This window comes from Cupressus sempervirens, chromosome 1, assembly GCF_028749045.1.
Source record: "Cupressus sempervirens isolate cs-2001-9-10 chromosome 1, ASM2874904v1, whole genome shotgun sequence".
NCBI lineage: Eukaryota > Viridiplantae > Streptophyta > Pinopsida > Cupressales > Cupressaceae > Cupressus > Cupressus sempervirens.
The window spans coordinates 885168504-885182547 of NC_143118.1; the positions used below are offsets into that span (position 1 = coordinate 885168504).

General features: G+C 34.6%; 1 protein-coding gene across 1 annotated transcript; it reads right to left on the reverse strand.

The window, feature by feature from the left end:
* Nucleotides 1–1269: 1269 nt before the first annotated feature.
* LOC149580667 (ubiquitin-conjugating enzyme E2-23 kDa-like) lies at nucleotides 1270–11281 on the reverse strand. Its single transcript, XM_089792638.1, has 6 exons — nucleotides 11003–11281; nucleotides 10711–10790; nucleotides 2624–2738; nucleotides 2469–2521; nucleotides 2206–2334; nucleotides 1270–1702 (listed from the first exon to the last, which is right to left on the reverse strand). Exons 1-6 carry the CDS (start codon nucleotides 11044–11046, stop codon nucleotides 1575–1577), a joined length of 549 nt encoding a protein of 182 aa, XP_089648764.1. The 5' UTR covers nucleotides 11047–11281; the 3' UTR covers nucleotides 1270–1574.
* Between the last annotated feature and the right edge of the window lie 2763 nt (nucleotides 11282–14044).

Here is a 14044-nt window from a genome sequence, read left to right on the forward strand (position 1 = left end):
TGATGACAGTTCACATTTTTTTTTGATGAATAATTGTATGCTTTCCGACTTTGCCGAGTGAACTCTCCCATGGTTATCTCATATCCCCTAGCTCTTTTTTGTGAATATGTAACTTTAATATTTAATTAATTAAAAAGGGACTATTCATAAAATTAAATAAAAGAGCAGTTCAACTATGCAAACAAAAGAGAGAAATGACGTGTCCAAACCCAAATGACCAACCAAGGGTACACATAAACCTATTCAAACGTCCAGGCATTTGAATCATGCACCCAATATAATATTAATCCGGCACTTAGCAAGACGAAAATGCTTCACAAATTATTCACCAAAAATCATGGCTGCGCTTACAAAACAATACAATGGGGCTTCATGAATTATTTAACGAAATCTTGATCATGGCTGCGCTTACGAAACAATATAATAGCGCTTCATAAATTTTGCACCAAAATCTTGATTAACTTTTGGAAGACAAATGTGCTCTATACATTACTCGCCAAAAAATTGGTTGCAAGTTTTTGTGGAGTACTTGCCAAGTCATGATTTTGCCTGATACCACCAAAGAGACTTGAAGCATCAAAAAACAGTTCTTCCTCAAATTTTTTCCCAAATACTTTTTCCATCTGAACAATTTTTCAACAATTTGTTTGGCCATGTCAGAACTACGATTTTCTTCTTATGTTTTTAAATTGTATTTGGCATATTCTTTGCATCTAATTTATGAGTTCATGCTTTATTAATATGCTTTTCTCCCTGAATTTTCGCAACGATGATTAAATATTTGCCCACTGAATTTTTCCTATAATATGAATTATCTCACCTAGAAAAGTCAGTAATGGAGCCCCTGCAATGAATACCATATAAAGAAATGCTAGGGAATTCTCATCGATTCCCTACACTCGCTCATTTCCAATTGAGCGAAGTAAATCACTCATATTTGCTCCATGGTGATACTTCCCTTCTCAGATTTAACATCACGAGAATCTGATGTTTACTTAGCATCAATGTGGCACTTACACTGAATTAAATTTTCAGGTTCAATTACATGTTTAAATGAATGCCATAGTTATTTCATTTTCAACCACTATACATTAAGAGGTGAATTCAACTCCAGAAGAACATATTCAAGTATGTTGAAGAACATATTCAAGTATGTTAGGATTTTCAACCACTATGCATTACGAGGTGAAAATTGTAATTATAACTCTAATTGGAACTTGCCTCCAGTGAGGCACAAGCCTTAAAAATACCATCACCACAAGAAATCAATGTCAGAACAATAGCTCAACCATGGTTAAAAATATTGCAAAAGATCATACAATGCTTTACAAATGTATATACAATTAAGCCAACATGGAAATGAAATAAACATGCTCCTTAGAGCCATGTACTTCTATACAGAGATTTACAGTAGTGATAAAATCAAATATTTCAGGCCAAATGACAATATGAAACATGCTAGCAGAACCCATGAAAGTAAGCTAACATGCATTTCGATCTCCCAGACCACTTAGTGGCTCTTTTTGATGCAAATGCATTATTGACCTGTAATCTTACCAGTATCAAGATTCATATCATGGATCTGCATGACCAGCCATTTCATCATCACTGGATGCATAATCTTCACTAGCTTCACTGTCGCTGCTTTCTTCTTGTTCCTGATTACCCACATCTTCAGGCTTGGCATATCGTTCACAGTATTCTGAAAAGAATGATGGTAAACATAAATTACAAAATTGTGTGAATAAACAACTTAACAGGTGAAGCATTAATTTCAATTGTTAAACCTTTATTACATAACGACCACTAGCATGAAAGAAAGCTACAAATGGTTTTTGAGTTCATTGGTCTACAAAAGTAAAACAAAAAGTGGAGGCTCTCAATTGAACAGGTTATCACTTGAAGAGATTTCATAAAACCATGTTTCTGCTATTTAAATTAATCAATTGTTCACAAAACAGAGAAAACCATGTTTTAGCATTCATTAAACCAGCTAGCCACAAATTACACTAAATATCACACTTATGCTCTTTTCCATGTATAGCATAACTACAGAGTTCCAATTTTATGAAAATCAGACCAATACAATACAGTAACATGAGCACATTAGTTAAACAAAAACTGTAAAATTGTTTGATACAAGTTAAGCTAAATCTAGCAATAAGAAAGTTTGCAACCAAGCACCGAACGTAGATGCAATCTTACCCTTCACTTTCTGATCATAGAGATCCTTGTTACGCATCATCAAAGCTGCAGCCTCTCCATTTAATGGAGAAGTTGGATTTGGATAGAGCAATAGCTGAGGAAGAAAGACTTCAAAAATATTTACCAGATCTGCAAAGTCATTGTGATTAACTAAGTGAATATCATTCCAATAACAATTTGTGATTCCCCCAAGGATAATAAAACTGAGCATGCAACCACAACAGTTTCCAGCTTACATAATCAACTTAAAAGACATTTCTTACCAAACATTGGGCTCCAAGTCTGATTTATCACATCCAAGCAAATTGTCCCAGACCTAAATCATACACATCAGCACAGTAAAAACCAAGTTTTATGTTCTTATGCTTTCATTTCCCGGTACTCGTGAAAAGCATCTCAACATACGAATAAAGCTTACATTTCATCAACGTTAGGATGGAAGATCCTATTCACAAAGCCTATTGATGGAGATTTGTATGGGTAAGCCTCTGGTAACTCTACACGAACTTTCCATACACCCCCATGGTAAGGACCTGCACTTGTGACATTAATACTGACATAATTAATGTGATGCAATAGATACTGAAATATACTGAAGAAGTAGTCCACTATCAGGTTTGTTAGAACTTAGAACACTCTAGTAAATACAAAATACAGGACAACTAACAAATAAAGGAATCAAATAATAAAGAAAACAGAGCTGTGATCCTAAACATTAAGTCATCCACTGGTGATACATCTGCCTTAAATCTCATAATGACTTCAAAAAAGTGGACCAAATATTGGATACAAGATCACTAAGCTGTGAGGGAGGTCTTAGTGACTGTCCAAACAATTTTCAAGTAGAATATGCTACATAAAGTTTATCCTCATGAACCAAAATGTTATGACAAAAATCTCTGCATACTTATATCCAGAACCTAAAGCCATCATCTGTGCTTTGCTCAAAACTTGATACTGTCTGAAAAAGTAGCTGCCCTGCAGGATATAGGTTCATCATCAATATTTAACAAAAAAAATACACGAGGAAAATTTAGTGGGTAATACCTATCAACTGGATTCCTTTGTCTTGTGGATCTTCTCAAGGGTAAAGTAAGGGGTTATTCTTCTACCTCTTAAGGAGTCACTGGCCTAAAACAATCTGAAAGACTTTAAATTTTGAGAGTCCATATTAATTTTGAAAGCTTCTGGATTTGATAGAAAAATGTTCATGCAGTCAAATCCAGAAGCTTTCAAATTCAGAACAGTCTTGTAAGTTGTATAAAACATGAAATTTTTTCTTTGAATATTTATTTGTTATGTAGCTATTTTTTAGTTCACCTAGATGTTTTGCAATTAAGTGTGGCAAGCTTCTGGTAGTAAGCAGTTATTTTCTTCAGTTTCAAGCTTCATAGCTGTCACCAAGGACATAGTCATCTGGATTTCATGCCACATTTCTTCCCAGCTACGTAATTGGAATTGTGGTTTTGGATAATTTTCACTCTTCTCATCCCTGTCAAACTTCATGAAGATCTGATCACTCCTCATGTTTCTTCTTTGGATGATCTAAAGAGGACTGTTCACTACATAACTGAACCTTGTTTTTTGGACTTGCTGCAAACTTCTCAGGCCAGCTTTTAAGGTTCCTAACTTGAATTTGGGTAGTGTGAGGGATCATGTATGGAACTGATAGCATTTTTATAGGCTCCCAGCTTAAGGCACAATGTTGAACATGAATCTACCTGTTATCGCCGGACTAACACACTAATATAAGTCATGCATTCAATTCCAAGGCTATAAGTCATGCATTCAATTCCAAGGCTGACTGAAGATCCTGATCCTTTATTCCATTGCCCTTAGTTGTTGTAGTAGGTGTACTACATTTTCATTAGGTACATATCATTCAACATCCACCTATATAAAGGAGAGTTTGACATCATATGAATACAGCAGCACATGAAGAAAGATTGGGCTGAGAAGCAACTTTGGAATAAGAACATTAAAGAAACATCAAGACAAGGCCAAAACAACAAAAAAATATCAAGCACAACTTTGAATTTCTGAATTTTGAAGATCTTAATTGAGCTCTTTTGCAATGACAGGTCGTGTAGTTTTTGATTCAAACTCATTGACTCATGCCAGATTTATGTTTCCTTAGAAATCTAAAACCCTTCAAAAAAAATTTGGGATCAGATTTATTTATTCTCTCTTTCTGTAATATATATATGAAGTTATAAATACATTCACACACACAATATTTTTTAATGGTTACCATATAAGAAAAGTGTATAGCAGCAATAAAGTTTCTAGCTGGGGAAATCCAAGTGTTCATATGTCTAGAAAAGATAAATGGTACCCTCATCCTTTGGAGTTATACTAAATTTATGTCAGTGCAGCAAAATGGAACAAAGCAGGGTATACTATTTGCCATAAATATGGAGAACAAAGCATCTTGGTGTCAAGGCAAGCAATGAGGTGGAATGGGAGACTCTTTTGCGAAGTTAAAGGTGGCATTAGCAAGTGGATGTAGTTGAATTGAAGTGGAAACCTGCTCCAAAATTGCAGTTCAAGAAGCCAATGGAGAATGCTTTCCAACCCTGGGAATGGGATTGTATCTTGAAGAAGTTCTATCTGTGCTTTCCAAATTCACTCAAATTTCCTTTGTTCATATACATGGCGAGAAAAATATGGCAAGCCAATTCTGTACGTAGCAAATTATGGTATCCCTCTCCAGCTCTATGCCCCCTTTGAAAGCAACTTTGCAATTGGGGGAAGTTGTGTGATATTCTTATGAAGGATCGCACTCCATAGCTTCTCATTAAATATAGGTGCTAGTGGTATTGATATTCCAATACCCAGGGGAAAGCATAATATTAATGATGCCCTACCTTGTCATTATTGTTTTGAAAGTGATGCAACAAACTGTGCCCTTAAGCTTGTAGATTGACGCAGAAAATGAATATTATGATACTTGGGGCTAGTTGATTTCTTGAAGCTGTGGCATAGAACAATTGGCGAGTCTCTGACAAGGAAGGGCCCAGAAGCATCAAATAAGTGTCTGAAGTATAGGTTAACAAGAGATTTCAACTGCAGGTCAAAGGGGATGCTAAAGGCTGTTAAAGCAGTGCTTGTACCATATGGCTTGAAAATACAAGAGTGATAAAGACTAGGGAATCTATTAGAAATAAATTTCTGCTCAAGTGGAAGGAAGATATGTATGATATGGAATGTCAAGGAGAGCCTGGTGGAAATGTTCCTTCCAATTCGTGATGAAGAGAATAAGTTGAAGGATTCTGAACCTGTCTCTTAGATTGTTTGTATGTTCAAAAAACATTGATATTTGGGTAATGAATTTAGAGTATTGTTAGTAAAGAAACATATTCAAGAGATATATGCTTATTGTAAGGGCATTAATGTTATGGTGAGGCATCTGATAGTGACCCATCACAAAGAAACTTTACAGGTTTCCAGTGATTATATGCTACCAATGTTAGTGAAATCATAAGGGCACTGGCAGGGGGATATTTGTAAACATATTAGATTCGTAGGAATGGAGAATGTGGCAGGTCCTGAAATTTTGAGGACTAAACTGGTGAATGTCTTCGACTCTAAGGTTTCTTTTAGGGCTTATGAGCAATGAAGGCCTGTGCCTCAAGATGCTGGGTTGGACCAAAGGGATATGTTAGAACTTGTAACTATAGTATTCTAGTAGGTTGTGGGTTTGTTTAAAGGTGTCCCAAGCTTTGTCTTTGCCCTTTTCTGTGCATGAACATTTTGTTATCGGCTGACATATAGTTTTTCTTTTAGATTTGTGTAGCATATTATGGATTGCCGTATTCATCTATATTCCTGTAATTTCCGTGTAGGTTGGTAACAGTTCAATTTTCTAAAAGCAGGAATAGGGAATGCACAGAACACCTATAATCTTATTACTAAAAATTAATCATTTTTACTGTCCTCCCACACTCCCCACAAATTAGGAAAAATAATACTGTCCACAAAACCCCATTCCCTTGTATAGAAAAACAATGTGAGTTCTGTACAATTACACAAGACATGAAGAGCAATTTTAAACAGAAGCCATCACAAAAACAATATCTGATGGGCATCAAAGTCAAATCCTGACCTCACTGAAACCAAAGACTCAATTAAAAAAATGTCAACAAAATTTAACACATGTTGTAATTATGACAGAATACCAAATAATAACAATTGTAATGTGCAGAATAGTCAATAGCAACAATATAAAAAATGATGATAGTAACTGCAACACTGCTACCCAAGATTAAGAGAACATAGGTCCAAAAGAAAGAAATAACAAGGTGCTAATCCATCCCATGTAATCATCAACAAGAGAGAATAAACCCTTTTATAGATATTCAAGAATAGCGTATATTTGAATCTGAAGTTTGGAGTACAATTCTCCACATGTATTATTTGAAATGAATGATCTCTTACCGAATAGAATTGACCCCCTATGAGACATCCCAGAAAAGCAAATACTTCTGCTATCAGTCTCTTTAATATTAGGATTGACATGACTCCAGCAGGTATTGGATTTATAACTTTTTCAAGACCTATATTAGTTAAAAATCCAACAGTTTCTGGCGTCATGCCAATTCTTTTAGAAGTGACCCAAAGTGAATCTGTTAGAATTCAGTTGGCATGTTTGGAGACTTAAGACCAACATGCAAACCTTTGAGAGATGAAGTAGCTGACAGAGACATTGCAAGAGAAGAGGCATAATGGAGGTCCTGAGGATGACATAGATCTCATTGCCATTTTCAGCTTGTGAACACAGCAACATGAAAATTTGGCATCTAATGAATTCGCCATAACTAAATTTGGCAGCTAATGAATTCGCAAAAAACTAGATTTGGCAGCTAATGAATCCACCAAAACTAGATTTGGCAGCTAATAAATCTGCCAAAACTAGACTTGGCCAAAATGATGAAATTGTTAGCTGCTGATTCTACCCAAAATGACAACTACTGAAATCTGAGACATTCGATTGTCCAATCATTGCAAAGCTAGGTTGCTGGTTCGGATTATGGTTCAGAATTCGCTTAAAAAAAAATTGGGCTGGGTTCGGTTCATTTTGGGTTCATCCGAACAAGAATATTTTTTTTTTAAATATTTTTTATATATATGTAAAAATATGCTGCAACAAATAAGTTCATACACCACTATGCTAATATAAAGCAATTTAGCAAAATACACCACCACATATATTAAGAATTTTGTTCGAATGGCATGACAAAATTTCAAAATACACCACCATATGAATGTTTCAGTTCAAAAACTTTAAAACACCAATGTCAACAATACTAATCAGTCATAGACTCATATGTGATCAAATATCAATGTATCATCAAAAATCATCAAATAATATCCAGACCAAGCCAATAAATGGGGACAAGCTCCTTCGAACGTGGACCAGACCAAGCCAACAGCAAACATATGCATCCAGACTGCTGCTGCTAAAAATCCCAAACTGTCACTGCCAAACACGGGTTGCAATATGGAAAAATCCCAAATGGCATCATTTTAGGTTTTAAACTTTTAATATGTAAATCGCTACCTAAAACTAAGTTGACAAGTCAATAAGATGATGCGGCCTCGAAATTCGCCCAAATTTGTTTCACATTCTTCCCGGGCTCTGTTGATGACAACCAAATTCACTCAAAATTACTCCGAATTCGACCAGGGTTCGAAACTACGAATTTACAGGGAATTCTGATGGTAACAGGTGAATTTGTAACGATTTTGAACCGACTTCGAATTTGAGCGAATTGAATGTTGAATTTCCTGGTTTTTGAGCGAATATGGTACTTGGTTGCAAAGGAAAGTTACTTTAGAGTCTTATGCTAACCAAACATATAATTAAAAAGGCAACTTGGACTGATGTATTGGCATCTTGAATTGCAAAGGCAACTGAAGATTAGCGTAGGTAGTGTTGTTTGACATTTGAATAGCGTTGCAGAGCGGAGAAAGCTGAAGATTAATTATAGAGGCATTGATTGCTATCCCAAAATGGTCTCCAAGGCCTCCAAAGTAATATTGGTTTGTAATTTGCTGATTTTTGGTGACCAAAGGAGGTACAATGCAAGCTTTCAGAATTTCCAGTCCCAGTGAGATTTCCCAGAGATTAGATTGTGTCATACTTGTTTATGTGGCACATTCATGCTATTTCCATGCTTGATAGTTCATCTTTACATTACTAGTAATTAATTTCCAGAAAAGTGACTAACATTTCTATTCTGGCTTCTACATCATGCTGCTCTATAAAGAAAAGTACTTCATCGCACTGGTAAATTAAATATTATCAGTCATAAATTAGGACTTTTATTACTAAGTTAGATACTAGTATAATCAGCCTAAATACAGGTCAAAATTATACTACTTCAATATATCCATTGACCCCGGGCCCTAGGAATGTATCATCTAGATAGAATAACACAATTCAAGGATGGTGGTAGGCAACTTGAGTTGGAAAATTACCAGTTGTATGCAAACACATATTGGAATTAAGCATATGGCCCATGCGTATCAATCAAACATAAAATTTTATCTTCTAGGGCTACAGAGAACTCTTAGCCAACAGAAGCAGCTGCTTCCTGAGTCTTCTCTCTTATGGAACAAAGATAAACAAATAAGAAGGATATTTGGGATCAAATAGGACACTGTTTGAGGAAAGTTTCTTATAACACAAATTCTGAACCTTGTACTGTACCAACCACAATTTGTAAAGGAAGTCATATGTAAAATTTCTCTACAAATTCAGATGTGCAGCATCTACATGCTTGATTAAAATTGTCAGTGTCCTTTTTATGTGTCCATATCATGAGACATCCATCACATGGTATCATGATATTGGAGATTTTTGTGAATTTGTTAGGACGGCTACAATAATCTTTAAAAGATACATCATCATCTTCAATTTTAGGGATTAGGTTATATTAATTATCTCACAAGTTCCACCAAAGCAGCAGAAGGTTCTCTATGATAGTGGCATTCTGCTTGCATCCCTTGCATTTAAGGCCAAGAGGTCCTATTTTTATAAAAAGTCCCCAACAGATTGCATCACATAATTCATCAAATGTTTCTTTCATTTTATAATATTGGAATTCTTAAAATGCACCTTTCAGATTCACTTCCATGACTTTTATAACATTCTATGGATCAACGCTTTTACCAAAACTGTGGACTAGATTATGGATTCCCTCAACAGAAAGCACTCGTTGTAAAATGAAAAACTAAGGACTTCTACCAGGAAGCCATGCAGAGGAAAAAAGTAAAGGTCAAAATACTCCCCTGAACTATAGAAAGGAGATTTGAAAGAGCCATCATAAATGTTATCAGAGAGAAGGTACTAATGCCAAATGAAATCAAAATATGTTGTATGCAACATGTGGATAAATAGCTCAGAATTAGGAATCTGTGATAATGGTAGAAACCACATAGCAAGCTGGTACCCCTACTACCATCATGATGACTGAGGTTCAGAATTGAACTAACAGATGGTTATGGTTAAAAGTTGGTGTAAGAAAAGGTATTGTTCAATTAGAAAACAGCCACAAGAAAAGGGAGTCCAGACATTATATTACACAGAGAAACGAAGGAGCAAGTTCCTTGTTAATGTGGATATTACTATAGATGCTCTAAATATAAGGTGTTTTGCTATTTTAAGATATCCACCAGACCATGCAATCCACAAATCATAAGCATAATGGCATGTAACATAGGCCCTGAGATAATGTAGAGTAAAAGCATGCTATGATTATATATAAAATATGATGTTAAAATTAGAGGCATAGACAAACCCACCAACAAGCCCTTTTATAATGCAGCAATCAAAGTAATACGCCTTGGTGATCCAATAAAAATGGTGTATAGGAAGGTGATTTTCAATTTACGAAAACATTCGGCAGGCAATCAAGAATCACGAGGCAAGACCTTTTCGTAGGCAGGGATCAAAAAATGTTGTGGCGACTCATGAAATATGAAAAATGTGTCAAAAAACATGTTCTGAACATGGTCAAAAATCAGTATATGACAAGAAATGGAAACACCCAATAGAAAGTTTCTTGATAATGCAGTGACCAAAGGTGTGTTAATCAATGTGCAAAGAGTGGTCGAAAAAATGCTTTAAAAACAATAACCACAAACCAGTAAAATCTATGACACCAAAAACTGTAGATAATTACACTTCGAAAAATTAAAAACAATGCGGTGTACTAATTTGGTCCTGACCAAAAGATTTAAACCAAAATAAAGAAGTGCAATAGGAGCTTGTAACGAATCTAATTCACCCTACACATGTCAAATTTCTCCCTCGCAGAATAAACCCAACAAGGGAGCATTCAGGAACAGCCATATCTCACCAATCTCCCAAAAAATAGAAAAGAACAAACAGACATATGTGCATCTGCCTCTATGCAAATAAAGATCTGAGAGAGACAGAAAGAGAGAGAACTATGCAAAATCAAATGAAAAAAGCGATTGGCGAAGGGATTTGTTACATACTATCTGGAGGTCCATTGAATATGACATGGAACTCACTGATTCCATCGTTTATCATCTCCACTTTATAGTCCGTCATCATGCTGGTAAACAGAGACACAGAGAAGTGCAATTTTAGACTGAAGATATATGATTGTTAACTTTGAAGAAAATATATCTTCTCATATATTAACCCCAAGGGAAGCCAATCTAAAACACACCCATGAAATAAGATTCGATTCAAAACAAATTTATATCACGCCCCTTAATGTAACAACCAGTTAAAAAGAACCCACATCAAGACTCTAAGACTTACAGCTTCATGACATCCATATCTCTGCGCTTGCTAGGAGAAGTCATGATTGAGTGAAAACTTCCCTATAGAACGCCTGAAGATTAAGGATAAGAAATGGGTCTGAATGAATTTTGGCAGATTATTGTTGGTTTTGAGAAGCAATGATGGGAGGTAATGAAGAATGAAAAGCTTGAAAAGCTTGGGTAGCAAATCACATCAAATATAGGGGAGTTGTACAAGCGTGGGGAATGTGAATTTGGTCCTCAATAGGAGTTTCCCATATTTATTGTTTTCTTGTTTGAGTTGAAGGGTGAAGATGCCACCTTTGTTTAATGCTCAAGATAATTACTGATTTGCTGAGGCATTTGGACTCTACACGTTATACCATTCTTGAGTAGAGAGCCTGTAATGGAGGTACCAATTGCCACATGGCACATCCACTAATCATAAATGCCTATGTGGCACCTGAACTTTATATTTTTGAAATAATATCCCAACATTTCATTTGTCAAGGTTTGGTAAGTTGGAGTGAGTGGTTATCCCATAAATGTGCCTAGCTAGATGCTCGAATGTCCTCTTCCACAAGCTAAAATATTTGGGTTTGCTTCTAAACTCGTGAGTTTCAACTCTTATAAAGGAAACTATTAAAATAAAAAGTTTATGTACCGTTTATAAATTCACTACAAAATTAATAAATTATAAGGAAAGAGAAGGTTGGTGGAATTTGGACTCTTAAAAGTTGATATAAAAGAGTTTTTTAATTGATTTAGAATAAGTTATATAATATTTTGAAAATGTAGACTAATTTGGATTTGGTAGGTTATAGGTGCAGAAGAGTATTTCATGAAACATGGAGTTAGGGTTCTTAAAAGTTGATCCAAGACAAACACATTAAAATATTTTTTTGATTGATTTAAATAAAGTTACACAACATTTTAGAAATTATAGTCTTTAGTTTAGATTTGGTAAGTTACAATTGTAAAAATGTTTGTTTCTAAATATAAGTATAGAAAGCAAATAAAATGTATTTAGTTTAATGATTAAAGAGTTCATAAGTTTCATATGTTATAGAAATTTAATCTCTTGAGATTTAAAATAGCATGTTTATATGTTAGTCTTGATATTAGAATAGTTTAAATACTTCATTACAATCAAGTCAGTTCAGATATTTCAACAAATCTGCCTGAAGTTATAACTTTTACCTACAAAAAAACTAAAACTTTCCAAGTATAACCATAGAAAACAACCATATGATAACAAAACAAGGGTCAAATAGGACAAAACAAAAACATGAGATAGGACTGAGCATTATACTGAGTATTAGTTACATCTCATAGGTTTTAAAAAAGTGAAATGGCTAAGTAGCCGACAGAATGGCTAATTTTTTTAATTTATTAATTACTTAAAAATTATAAAATAGTTCTATTTTAATTTTAATAATAATTTATAAATGTCAAATCACAGCCATTCGATCGGTTGGATATATGCTTCCTTTAAAAAGAGCATTATATAAGCAATATTCATCAAGCATTCTAGCCATCACTAGCATTAAAGGACTCAAGAATAGATGTAGAAAAAAGTACATTATTCCAACCAACTAGGACTTAGTCATGTTGACTTGGGGCATTATCTTCATTTCCAAGTGTAACCTCTATAGAAATGTTTTCTAAATCAATAGTCTAGTGACAATTAGTTCTTCCATCATCATCTCTAGCTAGTTCAACTCCTCTAGATCAAGCATAGCATTATATTGATTCAAGTATTTGACTTCTTTAACATCATCCTTATGTATAAGTGATAATCCATCTCGCACTAACATCATAAACTGACTCATAGAAATTTCCAATGAGAGTGATACCTGGGACATGACAAAGAAATGTGTGAGTTTGCATGTAAAGTTAGTAAGCCTTTTATCCTTCTTTTGAAAAACTTCCTCTTTCTTGCCTTTCGTAAGAACCATGAGATTTCACAAGTAAGACCCGATCAAAATTTATTGAGTCTAGAATCAAACATCTCTACATATCTTGACAAATTTTCACTTCAAGAAAGGGTAGGCCTAGTATTCCATAAAATAGGTTCCCAACAAAAATTGACCATATCATAATAGCAAAATCACATTGATAGAAAACATGCTCAAAAGTATCAGAAATAGCACATAACCCACATTGGATAGATAGATTGCCCAGGGATTCCAAGTTAGAACCAATAGCAAACTTTTTTGTTAATAAAGCCACCTAAAACACAACTTCTTGGGATCACCATTAGATTGCCAAAAAAATTACAAAATAAGGACCAATTAGAAAGGACAATGAAAAACCCATTCCTTGATCACTCTTTGGTAAATGTATGAATCTGATACTAACATTATATAAATCTTCTTTGTGGATATTGTTGGAAATAATTAAGACTAGCTAGGTTACTGAGAGGGGAGGGGTGAATTAGTAACCTCAAAACTTTAAATCAATTCAACACTTGACAATATAAATCATTCACCATTCATTCATCTATTCTACTACATGCATGAGAAAGATAAACATTCATAACACATGAACACAGTATTTTGGTGACCCAGAAACCTTCCAAATAGAAAGTAAAACTAGGGTGGGGATGATACTCACAAAACTTCACTACTTCAGTATAAAGTTGGCATGTTAGGGCTTACATTGACCACTTCTGATGATTTTCCCTGTTAAGAGCAATTTGGACTGCTACATCCACCTTGTTAGAGGTTTACAAACATACAATGAAGTATGCACTCTGTTAGGAGATTTATACAAAGATTGTTAAGTCTACGTTGTTAAAGGATTTGGAAAATTGATTCACCTGTTAGGATGAAATAGTAGATATGACTTACAACTTGATTGTTGATTAGATCCTTGAAGTACAGATCACCTCTTGTGACTAATATATCTTTATTGCTCCTTATAGACCTTGTTGAATACTCTGATCTATTGTTGATTCGCATTCACTCTTCTCAAAACATTACATATCATTCATTGATATTCTCATCCATACATTGCAAATGATACAATACATTACATATATACCATTCCAATATTTACA

Coding starts and splice junctions, on each gene's coding strand:
- LOC149580667 (XM_089792638.1), bottom strand. CDS start 11,046: ATGACTTCTCCTAGCAAGCGCAGAGATATGGATGTCATGAAGCT. Junction 10,791..11,002: donor GATATGGATGTCATGAAGCT/GTAAGTCTTAGA, acceptor TCTGTTTACCAG/CATGATGACGGACTATAAAG. Junction 1,703..2,205: donor CTATGATCAGAAAGTGAAGG/GTAAGATTGCAT, acceptor CATTCTTTTCAG/AATACTGTGAACGATATGCC.